This window comes from Eutrigla gurnardus, assembly GCF_963514095.1.
Source record: "Eutrigla gurnardus genome assembly, chromosome: 12".
NCBI lineage: Eukaryota > Metazoa > Chordata > Actinopteri > Perciformes > Triglidae > Eutrigla > Eutrigla gurnardus.
This window is the reverse complement of record NC_139926.1, coordinates 18568217-18585017: the sequence shown is the minus strand read 5'-3', so window position 1 is coordinate 18585017 and position 16801 is coordinate 18568217. Positions and strand designations below refer to the sequence as shown.

The window sequence follows — 16801 nt, the reverse complement described above, 5'->3', positions numbered from 1 at the left end:
TCTGCACAGGAAGATTGTGTAAAATGACAGAAAGCTCCAGAACGGCTACTAATGGGGCCATGTCCTGTTTTCCAAGGTCAGATCATTTAATTACACATACTTATACTTTGGAAATTGCACTCTGTAGGTGTAACATCAGATATTAAAACTGATTTTTATGAAACAGGACCTAACAATTAGGTAAGCCAGACACACACAGATTCAGCAAACACTGTGCTATTAACAAAACAAACATTGCACATAGAAACATTTCCTAATTTTTAGCGTCAACTGCTCCGATACACCTGAGCTGTTGGGTAAATGCACAAACATGTCACCTGCAGAAAGAGAAGAGTCTAGCAGCCAATTGCTCACCCATCGTGTTATAAGAGGTCAAGAGATCTCACCTGTGTTGTCAAGGAACTGTCGCAGACAATAGCGATAGTAAGAGAACTCACATTTTTGGTTTGACAAGACGTGACACAGCTCTTACCAATGGAGAGGAAGTGACAACAAATTCAGGAGCTCAAGGGAAAGTGTGTTCCTCCCGCTCACGCAAACACTTGAAAATCATCCTCCGCTAATCTTCTTTCACATTCACACTTAAATTTGACCGACAGCCATTGAATGCGTGAATCACAACACTTGCAAGCACAGAGGATCCAACGGCTAAACAGCAAGTTTATTTTGGTTAGGATCAGAAACACAGATCATGTCCTGAGGGTGAGATGGGAGATGATATCAAAAAATCCCCTGACTGAAATATGGCGATGGTGGTTTGTGGTGTTTGAGGAGGGAGGGGGGGAAGGGGAGGGGTAAATGAGTGGGAGATAAGGTGTGCTATAATGTTCAGTGAATAAGACTGAAGGGGAGGAGCTGCTCTCAACAGCAGAGAGCAGCCTTGACCATTCCCATGGCAAACTCCAACAACAGGGAGACTACATGTTACCGTAACGCCCTTTTACAAAACTCTCCAGTCGGTCAAAGAATCGTTTCTATTCAATAAAACCTAGTTTTAGTTGAAATGAAAAACAAAAGGCACAATGATTTTCAACTCATTCTTGTCTTTAATATGCACAAGAGTTGAAAGCATCAATGAGCCACCTTAAAGAGAGGAATTCAATCTAAAATTTATAAAAAGATATAAACAATCAGAGGCCAAAACGCTGTCTGTTGCTTTTCTCCTATTATTTTTTATTTAAAACAACTTTTCATTAGCAAGTAAAAATCTTGCAACAATCATAAGCTTGTATCCAATTCAGATACAAGGCAACGAAATTGTAAATCTTTAAAGTGGCTCGGTCTAGTCTGCTAGTTCATGACTGTACACCCTCGCTATAGTTTTGTTCAGTAATAAACAGCTAGTCCCAAAAACAAGCCTGGGCTGCTCATAACAACCCCACCCCATATTTAAAACCCCAGTGTGACCCCCTCCCCCCTTCCACACCTGTTCTGACCCCCTCTCAGTAGTTAGCAGCCAACCAGAGGATCATAGTCTTCGAGACCAGGGTTAGGGTCGGGTTCAAAGTTTGGCACCTTGAACCCACACCCGCACGCCAACTGGGACATGGGACGGCACATTTTAAACAGCCCGTCACCAACACGAAGAGAAAAAAAACCCAGCCTGTTCCAATTCATCAGCATGTCATCACAATACATATGCAAGTCAAAAATAAAAACATTGAAAACAAAAGACATATTGCTCCAAAAAAAAACAAAAAAAAAACAGAAACCTTCCCCAGCCATCTATGACAGTAAGGGCATCGTCCATCCAATGACTGTCAGCTGCAGCAGCTTTGTACAGGCTTTATGTAAATATATTCATATATTCATTAGACGGCAAGGAGAGATTCACATCACATTTTTTGTACAATTATTCAAATTGAGTGATGACGTGTGACCTCTTCATCGAAAAAGTAGTTAAGTACTATAATCAGGACCTGTACTCCGTATTATAAGTCTAGTCTTCAATGAGTATAGGTCCCTCTCTGCAGGCAGACAATATGCCTTCTCAGACGTGTGCATAAGACTGAAGAAAAATAAAAGTAAAAACGGACATATGGAAGCTCCACAGACTCAACCAGAAGAAGCTGAAACATGAACCTAAAATATTTGTTTAAAGAGAAAAATCAAAATATTTTTTTTAAATTAAATTAAAAATTAAAAAAATGTCAGATAAGCAATTTCGTGCTGATTTAAACTCTTTTTGTTTGTTTTTTAAAGCCCCCCCCTTCCCAGTTTCACATTACAGGAGAGTCCCGAGCAAACACTTCACTAGATCACAGGACGTGACCGAGCTCATGCTGCACAAGTGGATGTCCTGTACGGGGGTGAATGCTACAGCTGACATGTTCCTCTTCTGTTGAGTCTCTGCGTCTTCACCTTAAAAAGGTGCTTCCTCCCGTGACAGGTATTCACATCCGTAAAAACATAACAGTTGACGCTCTGCTGAATCAGAAGCAGGCAGTTAGCAGGTTTTACAGTTGTATGTATTTAGACATAATAATAATAATGGCATTTTTCTTCACATTTTTGATGATTTTTTTTTTTTTTTTGAACAAAAGTTAAACTTGATAATTCAACAGATGTCACGTTCAAAAAAGTGACGTCATAGAGTCAGAAGTCCCGTCAGTCAGTTTGCCACGGAGTCCTCTTTTTGCCTTGGAGCCCTTCGCCCCTCCACCTGCCCCAGGACTCTCCTGGGAGGGCAGTGGGGGTCCGTGGTTAATCATGGCTTAGCTCAGGGATTAACTCTTTAAACTGGGTGAGAGAGGGTTACTAGGGTGCCCGGCCATCGGGGAATCTGTGTGACTAAAGTGTGTTGATGTGTGTACTTGTATGTCAGTGTGCGTGCACGTAGGTGAAGTAACACCAGAGGACAATCCAGGGGAGGGAAAGCACAAAAATTAAAACCACAAACAAACAGCAGTATTTCTTCCCCATGAGTGATATGATGGCTTATAACAGAAGTATGCACACAAATCCTAAGTGTCAAAAAGTGTGTATGTGTGTGTGTGTTTGTGTCTGAAAATGTGCTTGTGTTTTTGTCTTTGTGAAGACTTGACATTTGGCAATTAAATCTTGCCACGAAGGCTTATTTATTCCTTCTAGTTTTATTCTCGTGTGTTATTTAGAAGCACTGGCAGATAATTCCGACAAACCCTCCTGATGCAGGTTGCCAAATGGTGACGCGCCTGTTGAATGACCAGGACTCCTACGTTGGGTTGCAAGTGTTCGGTGAAGGATGATCATTTACCAAAAGAAAAAAAAATCAAACAAACACCCCGCAGTGCAGAGGTGGGGTGGGTAAATCCTTCAGTGGTGAGTTTCCATGTTGAAGTGATGCTAAGTAAATCCTTCGGTACCAGGTTGCCAGGTTGGAGGAGAGATGGATGAATGTCTGGGTTGATTACAGAGTACCCGTGCAGCTGGTTGAACCAAACATCCTGGCGTTCAGAAGTTAAACTCCTTCGTTTGCATGTTGGAAGCTGGATCAAAGTTGAAGGTCCCTCCTTGAGTTGTGTCAGGGATCAAGCTGGGATCTTCATCAATCTGGAAAGGACAGATATTGTGAGATGACAGCAGAGGAAGTTTTTTTTGACTAGGCAGGAAAAACAAACAAAGACCACTGGTGGTAAACTTACATCATCTCCTGAAAAGTACTGATCGATAATCTCAAAGGCTAGTTTGTAGATGTCCTCATTCTCATGCTGCTGCAGATTTTCTATCTTCTCTAAACCTGTAAAAACCAAAACAATGACAAACATTTCCTGTTAACATTAACATCATAAATACTGGGAATTGGCAACTGCAGGAACTCACATTGCTCATTATGCAACCAAGAAGGCTGTTAAAATATGAATCAGATAAGGCATGGAAAAGTAGATACCACAAACTGTAGTCCTGCGACCAATTTTCCAAATAAGATAAAGGATCTTAAATTATTAAGAGGATTTTAAAAATGATATGTGAGGAGCAGTCAGCCAGACACAGACCTCCACACTCCTCTATGATCTCAGCAATAGTGCTGGCTTCGTCTCCTGCCATGATGAGGATATTCTTCAGGCCATCCAGGACGACTTGCACCACCTGGGAGTCCTTCACCGACAGCAGGTTACAGAACGGAGCGATGACATTCTGCTCAACCAGGAACTCCACCTACACAAACCCACACATACACACCACATCCATACTTGATTACAACATAGGTACATGGTTACAAGCGTGGAACACGTCCTCGGGAAATCACCAAAGTCAACATAACACCTAGTTTTATCCTTCAGTAAAAAGCATTTACTATTCAAAATTATGGAATATTATATGACTGACTCACATGCTAGGTAGGGTTTCTGCAGTTTATAGAAATACACCAGCTCACCTGGTCTTTCCTCCCACTGATGGTGAGGTTGCTGATGGCCCACGCTGCCTCCTTCTGTGTACCAAAGTCACCCTGTAGAGAGACAGCCTGTCACTAAGATGTGCACATAGCAGCTCTTTTCTACAGCAGCATAACGGCAAAGCACAGAGAAAATCTAGGCCATGCATGCAGTCGATGTTCAATTCATTTTATCAAGAGTTGTTTTGCGCTCTCTGGATACTAAACACAGAATACAATTAAACGCCAATGTAACGTGTTAAAGCATGATTTGTGAAAACCGAATATAAAGAATTGAGAATATAACGCTTGAAACCATTAATTTCCTGTAGTTGCAACATGCACAAACCTTAGCCAGTTGGTGAATGATCATAGGAATCAGCCCAGCGTCGATCACAGCTTGGACCTGCTGCTGGTTCCCGGCTGTGATGTTGGACAGGAACCAGACTGCTTCCTGCAAACAGACCAATCACAAATACTCAGAACCGCCTCTAGATCTTCCACACCCATGCGTTCCTCTTTCACAACATTACTTTGTCATTGGGCTAGTAAACAGGGCATACAGCAGATGATTGACTTTTTGGAATATATTTTTTTTACTCTGGTGTTTTGGCCTTTTAAACTTTATTGTGTATATAATCTAACTACTGCAACTTCCATTAAATTAGAGATTCATGATTCATGTAATTGCGCAAGAAAGGGAATACATAACAAAAGTCTGCTCCAGATATATTATACTTCCTGACAGTGAAACAAGATAGCTCTCATAAATGTCATGAACTTCACTGCCGTTTGCACGCACAGACACTTTACTCCTATTTCCATACTAACAAGAAACTGGCAGACTAACAAAATAAAAAACAACAACATGAATATTGAGGCTGGGGTGGTGATACCTTGTTGATCTTTTCTTTAGGGTGTGTGAGCAGGTTGGGGAAGTGTGAGAGGACGTCACAGTTGAGCACAACCTGTGTCTGCTCGTCTGTCCCTGTCACGATGTTACCCACTGCCCTCAGAGCTGCCGTCTGCAGTTTGAAGACAAAGAACAAAAAAAACAACAACTTTAAAATCACTTGACTGATTAATTAGTTGATTACATTTTCATCTTGCTGGAGATAAAAAAAGACAAAGACTAATTATTTCAATAAATAAAACAAAGTCTGACCTGAACTTTGACCTCCTGGTGGCTGAGGAGAGGCACAAGATATGGAACGACTCCAGAATCAATGACCATTTGGATCTGCTCGTTGCCCCCGTCCGTCAGATAGGAGAGAGCCCACACTGTGTCTACTAGGATCTAAACATGCAGACACAGGAGACTTGTAAGAAGGCACAAAGCCAAGTGATTTTTCTTTACAATCTATAAAAATCAGTGAGTAAGACGACAATCATCTGTTGCTCTGCTACTTACACTTACATTTATATCGGTGTGATATATTAGCACACACAGGGCAGGCAAGATCTGTGTGGAAAGAAAAGTAGGCTGTGAGTGGGTTGGATGTAGGCAGAGGAAGAGATCAGATCAAGGCAAAACAGGGCAGAATGAAAAGACCATACAAAAAAAAACACAGAGGAATATCTGTCAAGCCAGACTTCAAATGCCACATAAAGAGCTTTATAGTTTGAAATCCCCCTGGGTGATGAGGCTGATTTGGCTACTGAAAAGGCACAGCAACTACTCCGTGTGACGCAGCCTGCAGTGACAGAGTCAAAGGCAGAGCAGCCCATCCATCTATCTGGCACATGAAAGCCTGCACACCCACCTCTTGCACGGTTTCCATAGGTGGTGGGGGATCCTTGTTGCGGCAGAGGTTAACAATGACCCAGGTGACATTGCGAAGGAAGGTGATAGGGATCGATGGGTTGATGAAAGAAAGCAGGGGCTTGACCACACCCAGGGAGATGACATAATCCCTGCACTGTGGACCATCACCTGGGCAGGCAAAGGGCAGAGGTCAACACAACTCTGAACAAGCTGTATGAACACAAACACACACACATTCAACCCAGGCCACTTACCTATAATGTTTCCTAAGGCCCATACAGCCTGTTCACATACGTTCTGGTGGGGAGAGTGTAGCAGTCGCAGGAACAGGGGGACTGCATCTACACACAAACAGCAATGAATCACAAACTTGCCCGAGGTGACGGATTGCGAAACTCCAGTTTTAAGTCCTGTTGCCCAATCACGTTCAAAGTGAACTTAAACAAACAAGGTAAGTAGCAACAACATGACTATTCACCACTAAAAGATTCCTTTCTAGTAGCCAATGGGAGCATGTCCATTTAAGGCTACACGACTAGTGTACACTCCGAGGATAAAACATTTAAAAAAGACTTTCACCTTGTTAAACCTCTTCTCAGGAGTGGTGAGCATGTACAGACAGGGCTTGACTGACATCTTCACAACTCTGCAGTTAGGTTTGTTGCACCTCTTGGGCGGGCCAACTCTACCTCCATCTTAGTTATTAATAACGTTTTGGTGGCCTCACTCAATTCTCAGAATCTCCAGCCAACTTTAGCTAAACTCAAGAAGTGCAAGGGCTTCTTTCACAAGCAGGAAGTTAGACAAATCAGAAGATTAAACCATTTGGGGGAGGTTTGTTGCTAAAATATCTGAAATGTTCTATGTGGTGCATTTCCATATGGTACAAATCGCATTCAATTGAAATGGTCGAGTTGCATTAAAATATCTAACATTTTGTTTTTAATGTGTCGTTTAATTTTAAATCTACGGTCTGTTTTAGATAAGCGCCGTTCCTCCCTAACTGGAGTGGAACCCATGATCAGCATTCATGTGATTAGCTGGCTGTTACAGAGAGAGTCATGTTGGTTTTGTTTCAAAATAAGAGTGCACAGATATCTAATAAAAACACAATCCAAAAAAAAATTGAATGCAAAACAAATAAACACGCTAGCTCGGCAGATTGCAGACAGTACACAAACACAGAGTGCAGGAAGACAGAATGTAGGGTCAACTTACTTGATTTAACCACAGCCTGAGTCTGTGCTGACGTTCCAGAGGCGATGTTGGTCAGAGCCCAAGCTGCCTCAAACTGAAGAGAGGGGCTGCAGGACAACGAACACCAAACCAGTTATTAAAGTTAAAAAGACAAAAGAAATGTCATGTAGTTTTTACGGTATAATCTGACAGAAAGGGGGGTTACAATGATGCTAAATATTGATGTGAATCTTCCTGAATTCCTGAAATTGTACGTTTTTCGAGGTTGATTTTTGTATATTTGGAGCAATGCGTCTCAAACCGATTCTCATTCAAAGCTTTTTGCTCATCATGGAATACTTTTCCATGATTATATATTAAAAAAAGATTCCTAAAATGCCACCAGAAATGACACAATAACACAAAAAGAAATCACAGTCGCAAGTGATCCTTCCACCACCCACCAGCCAAATGCTACTAAATCAAGGCAACGGGTGTTAAGTGCGACTATTCCACTAAATATTTCATCAGGCAATAAACCCACAATTTGGATTTCCTACTGGCGTCTCAAGCGACAGCAGGGATGTCAAACAGAAAACAGGGTGTGGTGCCCATTGTCATGTAACCAGCCACTGTGGACAAAATAGGATTCAAGGATCATCTATTGTCATTATGCAACACAGGAATGCACAACGGAATGTGGTTGGAGGCCATTTGCAACACAAGGAAAACAACAACAGCGGTGCATTTTCTGAATTTGCATGAGGACAAGTGACAATTTGTCCTTTAACTTTGAGTATGTTGGAGCATCAATCATGGTTCTGTACCTCACTGTGTCATTAGGCTGAACTGCATTGGCCTTTAGCTATAATGCTATGGCGACATAGTAGACAATTACTCTCTCTGGGTGGAGGCACATATACTGCATTGCAACCCAAAGATTTCAAATGTCCAATATAAGATGGTGTTCCATGCTAACGTGTTGCTATCTGCTGTTGGGTTGCCATGGTAGAATCCTTACAACTTCTTCCACCCCCCCAACTATTCAGTCTCCCCTCTCAGTGAACATAAGGTCCTGGGAATTGGGGAACTCTGAGAGACAGGAATGCTGTTATATTTGGCTTGGCCTGGACCTAAGGAGCAGCCAACTGCCCTCTGCACCTCCACACACACTCGCACGTGTTGACACACACACACACGCACAGAAACACGCACAAACAAACACACACACACACACAGCCTGAGGTGCGGCAAACACTTGATGTAGCAGCGTAACAGCGAGAACACTCGGTTCATCGTATCAAAGAGAAATAACACTGAAGGCAAACTGTTTTGGAGTCAGACTTACTTGTCGTCCCTTTCCAGGCATTTGACTAAAATGGGCAGGATCCCAGACTTTATCAAGTCGTCGATGGGAGGGTTTCTGTCACTTGAGAGCAGTTTTCTGAAAAAAAAAAAAAAAAAAACAAACTTCAGGAACTTCATGTGCAAAAACAGCTGTTGTCTGTCTGTATGTGTATGTGTGTATGTGTGTGTGCGCGCTGTGAAGTCACCCACCTGGCTGCCTGTACAGCACTGAGCTGGATAACTGCATTATCACTCGTAGCGTTCTGCAGTGACAAGGAGTGAAGGCCATGATAAGTGATAGCACGGACTCATTTAACAACTCGGGAGCTATTGCTGGTACATTTGTGAAAGGCAAATTCACAATGAAAGACTTACCTGTAGGATGGCGTCAAGCGTAACGTTTTGCTGAACGAAAAGAGAAATGCAGAGGAATATTAGAAAAGTCAGTCTGCTAAGCATAAAAATCATACTTTGGCAGTATAACAAACTGGAGAAAGACGTAACTGACCACTGATTAACACCACACGATATGTTAAAACTCATTTAAATGTGCTTTTTGTTAACACATCTTCATTGAGACTTTAGCAGCTTGCCCAATGCACCTTGGTGTCCGACATGAAAATGAGTAATGCAGAATATGCAAAATGCAGTGTGCATGTGAAGTGAATCAGATAGGAGGAAATTATAGCTGCAGCTCCTCTGTTCTTTCAAGTGTCCTTGTAAACATCCAATAGGGCTGAGAGAATTCAGCGTAGACCCACCCCACATCCAGGCTGGCTTGCATCACTATCAAGTGTTATTTTTGATTAAGATACGCCTCTCTGCTGCTACCGCACTGGCTCGACATTTTGAAAGCCTCATCAGTATAACAAACACTGATAGCATTAGCTTTCATCACAGCTCCCGTGAGACTGCAACAGTGCTTCAGCCTCTTACACACAAAACTAACACAATGAGGTTACAACAACAGCTTGGACATGCGGTCATTTTAAACAGTACTCTGCACTCCTTTCTCACATCTGTGGGCCACAAACTGAGACTGCAAATTTCAGTTTGTGATTAGGATGCACAGATTGGCTCGCCCTGCGGGCTATTCCTCACCGTTTCATTTATCTACTCAGAGAATATCGTCAGAAGTCAATGGCTTTGGAGATAAATGCATCTTGGGTAGCTTAAATCATATGGAGAAACTAGAGCACTGAACTGACATTACAGCGAGAGTGTGGAAGTTTTGCTGTTTAATTGAAACATTATGGATGTAGAAACCACACTTTATTATCCAGGATATATTTGTACATACTCGGCAGTAAATATAAGTCCTAAAATACTTCCATCAGTGAGGGAGAATAAGATTGTCAATTTGCACAAAAAGATATTTTAATTGTCTGTTTTAGTTTTTCCATTGCTGCGAGGACCACAAACAAAACTCCACTGACCTTAATTAAAATTCTGTGCCTAAATAAACCACATGGTGCATTGCTACCACGTGCTCAAGAATGAACTTTTTGTAATATGGGTGAATTGGTCCGTTAAAGTTGATGCATATTACTCACAGGCATCGATACAATATTTATTTGCACTATAAATGATTTTCTTTGGGAGGAAATCCTACGAAAAACCGAACTCTCCCAAAAGACATTTTATTCTTCCTGAATCTGTTCAGTTAAACGTTGAATTAAAAACATTGCCCACTTGATTTTGACCCCTCTGATTGGTTATCCAGACAGTCTCACTACATCGCTCATGCTCAAGCACAAACCCACACTTACTCCTTTGAAGTCTGAGTCGACATCAGAGTCCTCCAGACTCTCCTCCTGCGGGACATTTCTCTTCTTCAGTAGATGTTCATCTCGTTTGTTCTGACGAGAGGGGAAAAAAAGACAAAAGAAATGAGGGGCGGAGATGAAAGTGTTCATTAATGCATTCATGAATGCTTAAAAGTGACAGTGAATCTAGGCCCACCTCAAAAACAATTCTGCTTTCCCAAACTTTTCTTTTATGGAGTGAAGTCTACATCTTAGAAATCCCATCCTAGAGGGGGGTAAGTCAGAAATCTTCCTGCAGGCTAGTAAAAACACGTGCACATCTTTCAAGGACACTGACCCATAACCATCTAACCCCGCTCACCATCAACAGACTCAAACCCCTAGGAAGCACACATTCATTCAGTATGGAAACACAAAGACACATGTACGTACAGGCGGGAAGAGAGTCCCACACATCCCATCAATCCACAGGGCATGTGAGTCAGTGGTAGGAGGAGATTCCCTTGCCCTACATTCCTGTGCATCATGCTGATGTGCGTCACTGATGACTAATCAGCTAGTGCAGTGCTTCTTGCTGCTCTGATCCAGCTAAAAGGAATGTGCTAGACTGGAGACCACCTCAGTTTTTCATAGCAATGATGTTCTTTGTCTTAATACCGCTAGCTTTGCCAGCATTGAATGGCGATGAATGTGCTGCTCTACATGCTTGTTTACCAGTATTCTCTGGCCTTTCTCTGGAAGAACAATGCTTAAAGAGTCCCTTAAGAGTTTTGTTTATTGGAATTACCAGCTCAGTTAGGTCCTAAGACATGCATGTGAATCTGTCTGCAATCGAATTTGATGTTTAAATGGTGTCTGTTTCTTTACAGTGCCACTTTTGTGCCATGTCAGCAAAAGGTTGATTTCAATCATTTCGTGCAAACCACAGGACACAAATGTACCTTTCCTATTCCAGGAGACTAAGAGGGAACAACTCTGAATTATAGCATATATCTTTATAAGTGTGTGAATATTCACTGGCTGCACGGTTTGATTATGATGTAAACAATTCAAATGTACAACGATTTGTGATGAATCTCAACATATTGCATTTCCATGTTTCTATATTACTGACATGGCTACTTTATGTACAAGCAGTCTGATGTATCTGATTTATTTAAACGGTGCTTTCAAAAAAAAAAATAAAAAAATCAGACGATATCAATCTAATATAAAAAACTTAATCTTTTCAATGTTTGTGACCCACCTCAGTATAGAAACATTGCAAAACTAATACATAAATCCTTCTGCAGTGTATTACAAGTGTGCTAAGTTATGGGATGATATGAACATTTCAAGTCACGATTCATGATATAATCCTGATAATCATCAAAAATATGCTAAGAAATCAAATTAAAATGGCAATAAAACATGCTGGAATCACTTTCCATTTTGTTAGGAAAGAAACATCACAGAAAAGACGCATCTTACTAAATTTTATGTGAATTTTTTCTTCAAATAATCTTTAACAAGGTGATCATAAAATAAGATAAGCTCTCAGACAGGGCACTTCCTCAACACCGGTTGTATTTTACATTGCATGAATTAGCCTGGCGGCTAGCAGACTTACCGGTAGTTAGATTTTAGTCTAGTTTTACTTGTCCTCTTCTACTCTTAGTTTGCTCACTGCATCTCCCACCAGAATACGGCGGTTGAATTTCAGCATGCAGTCACGCGTTTGTCAGGCTGTTGAAACAGGCCAGCTTATATTGGTACTTGCAAGAGCAAAAAGTTAGCGGACTGAAGTGCTGTCTCAGATCAGACAAGAGGAGAGAAAGACGCGAGTAGGGAAACCAGTGTGACAGCAAATGAAAGCAACAGGCAGTTAAAGACTCACACTGAGCTAAAATGAAAGATAACTCCTGATGCAGAACGGTCCACATCTGCATTGCCACGCTTCTTAGAGTCGAGAAATGTCTACAAATCTGAGTCTCAACTGACGCAGATAAGACGTGTGGGCAAAATGTATCAGTATGGCAATAGATAAACTAAAATGATCATTCATTTTGCTACGTATGTTCATACCTAGAGAAACATCACTACTTAATTTAGCCTTTGTAGTTGATAGTGTTAGTGCTGTGTTTCTCAAAGTCATCACTTCCAATCAATCGAGAAAGAAAGTTCTTCCCCAAGAAAAAAGTGTTAGTTGTGAGTGGTCTTCCTGTTGTCAGACATCACATTCAAAACAGAAACAAAGAATTCTTAGTTCGGCTAAGATGTGACTGATCCATTCATCTGTTACAAACAGAAATCAGCCTCCAACTGTGTGTGAAAATAAAACGAACCTCAGATTTCAGAATACACACAAAAAAAAAAAGCACAGTAAAACAGAGCGACACTTACAAGTTACTACAATCCCACTCCTGTAAAGCTGTATTAAAGACCCATAATTCCAATGACGCTGCAGACAGTGTGACTTACTCCAAATGATCTCAAAACATGCTCTATGGTTCTGCAACCCACTACAGTCCAGTGCCACGTCTGATCCTTCCCATCAGCAACTCGAGGATCTGCTTAGTCTATGACGAGTTGACAATTCCTACACTGTTCAGCTACATTTAAAGTAAACCTAAGTTTATAAATGGCTGAAGAACCAGTTTGGAAAGGGGTAGAAAGAGAGAGAAAAGGATTTTTCCCTAGAGGTCAATATTTTATTTAAGAAGTTAAATTATTCACACAATGATACTGCTATCCAGCAGGTCGCGTGAAGCCAATTTCATATCATCTAGTTTAACTTTCATCCATATCATATCAATAATGATATCACATCTACTCTGTAGTTTTCAAACCAGGACCATGATTATATATCACTTATATGTATCCTAAATTACTGCTAGTTGGCACGTACAGATCTGATGCATGCAGTGCATCAATTGACACATGTCAAGCGAGGCATTTATCGCTTTCAGTGTGGTTGGGCCTTAAAAAAGGACCAAAACAACAACAAAAAACTCACATGCACTCACAGCACATTGTACAATGGCTATTAAAAATGTCCCTGTTGTCGTATGAATTACACAGGTGTGCCTCAAAACAGAATTGCTAGATTTGTACCAAAGGAAACCAAAAATGCATGGCTTGCAACAGTTCTCATGCCAAATGCTGGGTGATTCAGAGTCAGTGTAATGGTGGGTGGATGAATAAGGCTTTGTTAAAAATTGAGCCAGTTCACTGAAAGAGGTCAAGCAATGTTTTTGACATTAACAATGAATCAATCGGCCCGGTCGCCAGGTGCTCTGGACTTAAATGGCCAATTTGCCGATATTCGCTCTTTTTTAATCATTTTCATACTGGTTGTAAACATACAATGGCTGTCTGAATTGTCGCCTTCCTCAATGAGTCCAACTCCACTGATCTAGGATCTGACACAGATGTGTAATACTTTGACTGATTGGTCCATGTGTGTAGGCGGCTGGTGCATCATTTCTCACCTTTCTCAGCTCAACTGTCACCTCATTTCGATGTCTTCTCATAGTCTGTCAGGGTGAGAAAAGAAAGAGAAAGAACATAAGCCAACGTAAGTTGTTGTTTTGTTTGTTTTTAAATTAAAACATTTTTAAAAACATTTTTTATACCATGATTTCCATGAGATTAAGATTACACATTTCAATAATAAAACAATTTGGTAAATTTTATAACCATTTTAATGACAAAACTTAAACAACATGGTGCAAGTAGATCCCCACCTCAAATTAGACATAAATCTGTGATGGAATATTAAAAACAGAAACCTCTACAAGCACATTTGAAGGAAAGAGATCTAGAAAAACAACTAACAAACAGCACAAGTGAGGAAAGACTGTTGGGTTTGCAGTTCATCCTGAACAGTTTGAGATGGTCTAAGATCTTGTGACTGTTTGAAGAGGTTCATGTTGCCTTCCTAAATAGCCCGTTACGTAATCTGGGACAGTCATAACTCAGGAGGCTTTGGAGCGAAGAGAGAGGGGTCTCCCAACCACTGCAAAACAATAATGCCATCACGTCGCCCCAGACCAAAATGTCCCATAACACGATCAGAAAGCAGAATATAAAATAAAAGTCCAGGCTGGATGACAAAAATAATGAATTTTTCAGTCAGTACACTTCAAAAAGTCAGCCAGTACATAAAATATGACCCATTAACAACATTTATTCGATATCCTGGAAAACAACGGAGCTTATGACCTGCAGCCATGGAGACTTTACTACTGTGCAATTTAAAGCCGTTCCTAATGATAATAATCCTAAGAAACGGGGAGCAATCTGTTGTGCCTGGCCTAAATAAATAAAACCCCAGACTGCATTTCCCCCCCCTTCTTCCTGTAGTCTGACTCATCAATTTAGGAAAACTCATAATCATGCAGAGGTTCTCATAGCGACCCAGGTCAGACATCCAAGACGCCTGAAATAGCATCAGGAACGCACTTGGCAAAATCTGTCTGTCATAGTAGCCATGTGCTCGTCACACTCACTCCTAGTTTCAAAACAACCAACTATGGGGCATCAGTCTGTGCTTGCACCCTGACGGATTGTGAGTGGGCCATTTTCAGACAACCCTTTGTTTGCCTCGTTGTTGATAAACCCCTTAGGCTGAGAGAGTTGCATTTGGATAAAATCACGTGTGTATTATGTGCATTAACTTGACGTCTTGATATTTGCCACCTTGACAACCGTTTGGCTGTTGGCTCTCCTTCACCGTGGCCTGTCTGAACACAGCCCAAATGGTTTGCTCATCATGTCAGCGGGAATTACAGACAAATGCTGTCAAGGAGATTTATAATTAGACTCGTTGGTTGAATGATGCTGCAACACGCAGCGTTTCGTACGTGGATTTAGGTGTGAGGGTGCACAGTACACCGGCGGAGTAGATGACATGACAGCGAAGCAGCCACGAACGTCCTTCACGTTTACGTTAACGCAGCAATGTCAAGCTGATGTATAACCATCAGAGACACGTGCACAATATGATTATTACATCAGACGAAGTTGTAATTAATATTGCTAGCTCAATTCGACCCAAGTATCGACGATGGATTCTAATCAAACAATTCATTCATGACTTTAAATGGTTTTAATTAGCGATGTATTTGCCCCACATCAAAGTAGACCCGTACAGCCGAGGTCACCGCATCATCACCGCTCGGCTAGCCGTTTAGTGGCTTAGCTAACGGCTCGGGTTAGCTGGCTCACCTGGGCTTTACGTGCTAGCTGTGTGGTTGACAGCGTTAGCGAGCTAACAAGGAGGGGCAATGTTTGGTTAGGCTGGATGTGGAACAACCACGTAACTCAAGCTAAGCCGACGTTTTTTCACCCGTAATGGCAAATGTGTGTGACGTCCAGGCGTCAGCGTAACTGAAGGTCGGGCTGGCGGTATTACAAGAGAAAATGTCAAGATTGTGGTGCCGGCCGGGCCCAGCCTTGCTTTGAGACCGGCGTCCAATCCAACTAGCTAGTTAACGTTAGCTAGCGGTGACAGCTACATCCCCTGCCCTTAATTCTCCCAATTAAACGATCCCAATGTGATGTCGCGTACTCTTTACCAACAATAACTACTGGAGGTCGATATTTTACTGACGTTAGCTATAGTACAATCAGCACAATCGCTTCGGGGTCGGGGGATTTACCGCTAACAAGACAGGCCAAATGGGCACTTTTTGATGGCGAACTCTTAGCTAGCGTACGTGCTAGCTCAGTAGCTAGCTGGCAGCTGCAGCCGGGGCCAGGCTCCCCAACGAGGCCCAAAGACTGTCGTTTTCTACGCGAATCCAACTCGATTCATCTTCTTTACAGTCGCATTCACATGTGGACTCACCTCGACATCGCGTCCTTTATTTTTAAAGCTCTTGATACGGTGGTTTTCCAAGCCGGCGTTTTCTGCCATGGCTGTCTGGGGTTTAGCTATTACTCCGGCTTTCGGGATCTCCTCCGTGAAAGACGAGGCACGGCAGCTCCTGTGCTGCTGCTGCTGCTGCTGCTGTTGCTGCTCGGAGGAGGGAGGAGTTAATGCATGCCTCCTGCATGGGCTGTCCTGGTGACCGCGGCTTCCTCCACGCAGTAATAATTAATAATACATTCACCTTAGACTTATCTATGCAAATATAGAGGCCTATTCCCGCCACTGACAGAAAAAGAGAGACACTTTCTCGAAAACCTGACTTACTATCTCATAATATTAACTTAGTATCTAAAAATATTGACTCGATGCCAAAAAAAAAAAAAAAAAAACATTAAAAATAATGACTTAGTAATATTGAGTTAATAACTCAAAATAATTACTTTACCAAAAATATTGACTTAGTATCTAAAAATATTGACTCGATACCTAAAAAAAAAAAAAAGAAAACTAAAAATAATGACTTAGTAATATTGAGTTAA

At 41.6% G+C, this 16801-nt stretch overlaps 1 protein-coding gene across 1 annotated transcript; it reads right to left on the bottom strand.

Annotated features, from left to right (window-relative positions):
* Positions 1-635: 635 nt before the first annotated feature.
* On the bottom strand, positions 636-16319 carry kpna3 (karyopherin alpha 3 (importin alpha 4)). Its single transcript, XM_084022841.1, has 17 exons — positions 16239-16319; positions 13879-13923; positions 10412-10501; positions 9018-9047; positions 8853-8905; positions 8644-8739; positions 7338-7423; positions 6374-6460; positions 6118-6287; positions 5772-5816; positions 5520-5651; positions 5251-5379; positions 4704-4808; positions 4358-4429; positions 3975-4137; positions 3624-3718; positions 636-3531 (listed from the first exon to the last, which is right to left on the bottom strand). Exons 1-17 carry the CDS (start codon positions 16305-16307, stop codon positions 3433-3435), a joined length of 1566 nt encoding a protein of 521 aa, XP_083878967.1. The 5' UTR covers positions 16308-16319; the 3' UTR covers positions 636-3432.
* Between the last annotated feature and the right edge of the window lie 482 nt (positions 16320-16801).

Excerpts from the sequence above, each read along its gene's own strand:
- kpna3 (XM_084022841.1), bottom strand. The coding sequence starts at position 16,307 with ATGGCAGAAAACGCCGGCTTGGAAAACCACCGTATCAAGAGCTTTAAA. Across the intron at positions 5,652-5,771 it reads TATATCACACCGATATAAAT|ATCCTAGTAGACACAGTGTG; the intron begins GTAAGTGTAAGT and ends CTGCATGTTTAG. Across the intron at positions 3,532-3,623 it reads AGTACTTTTCAGGAGATGAT|ATTGATGAAGATCCCAGCTT; the intron begins GTAAGTTTACCA and ends TGTCCTTTCCAG.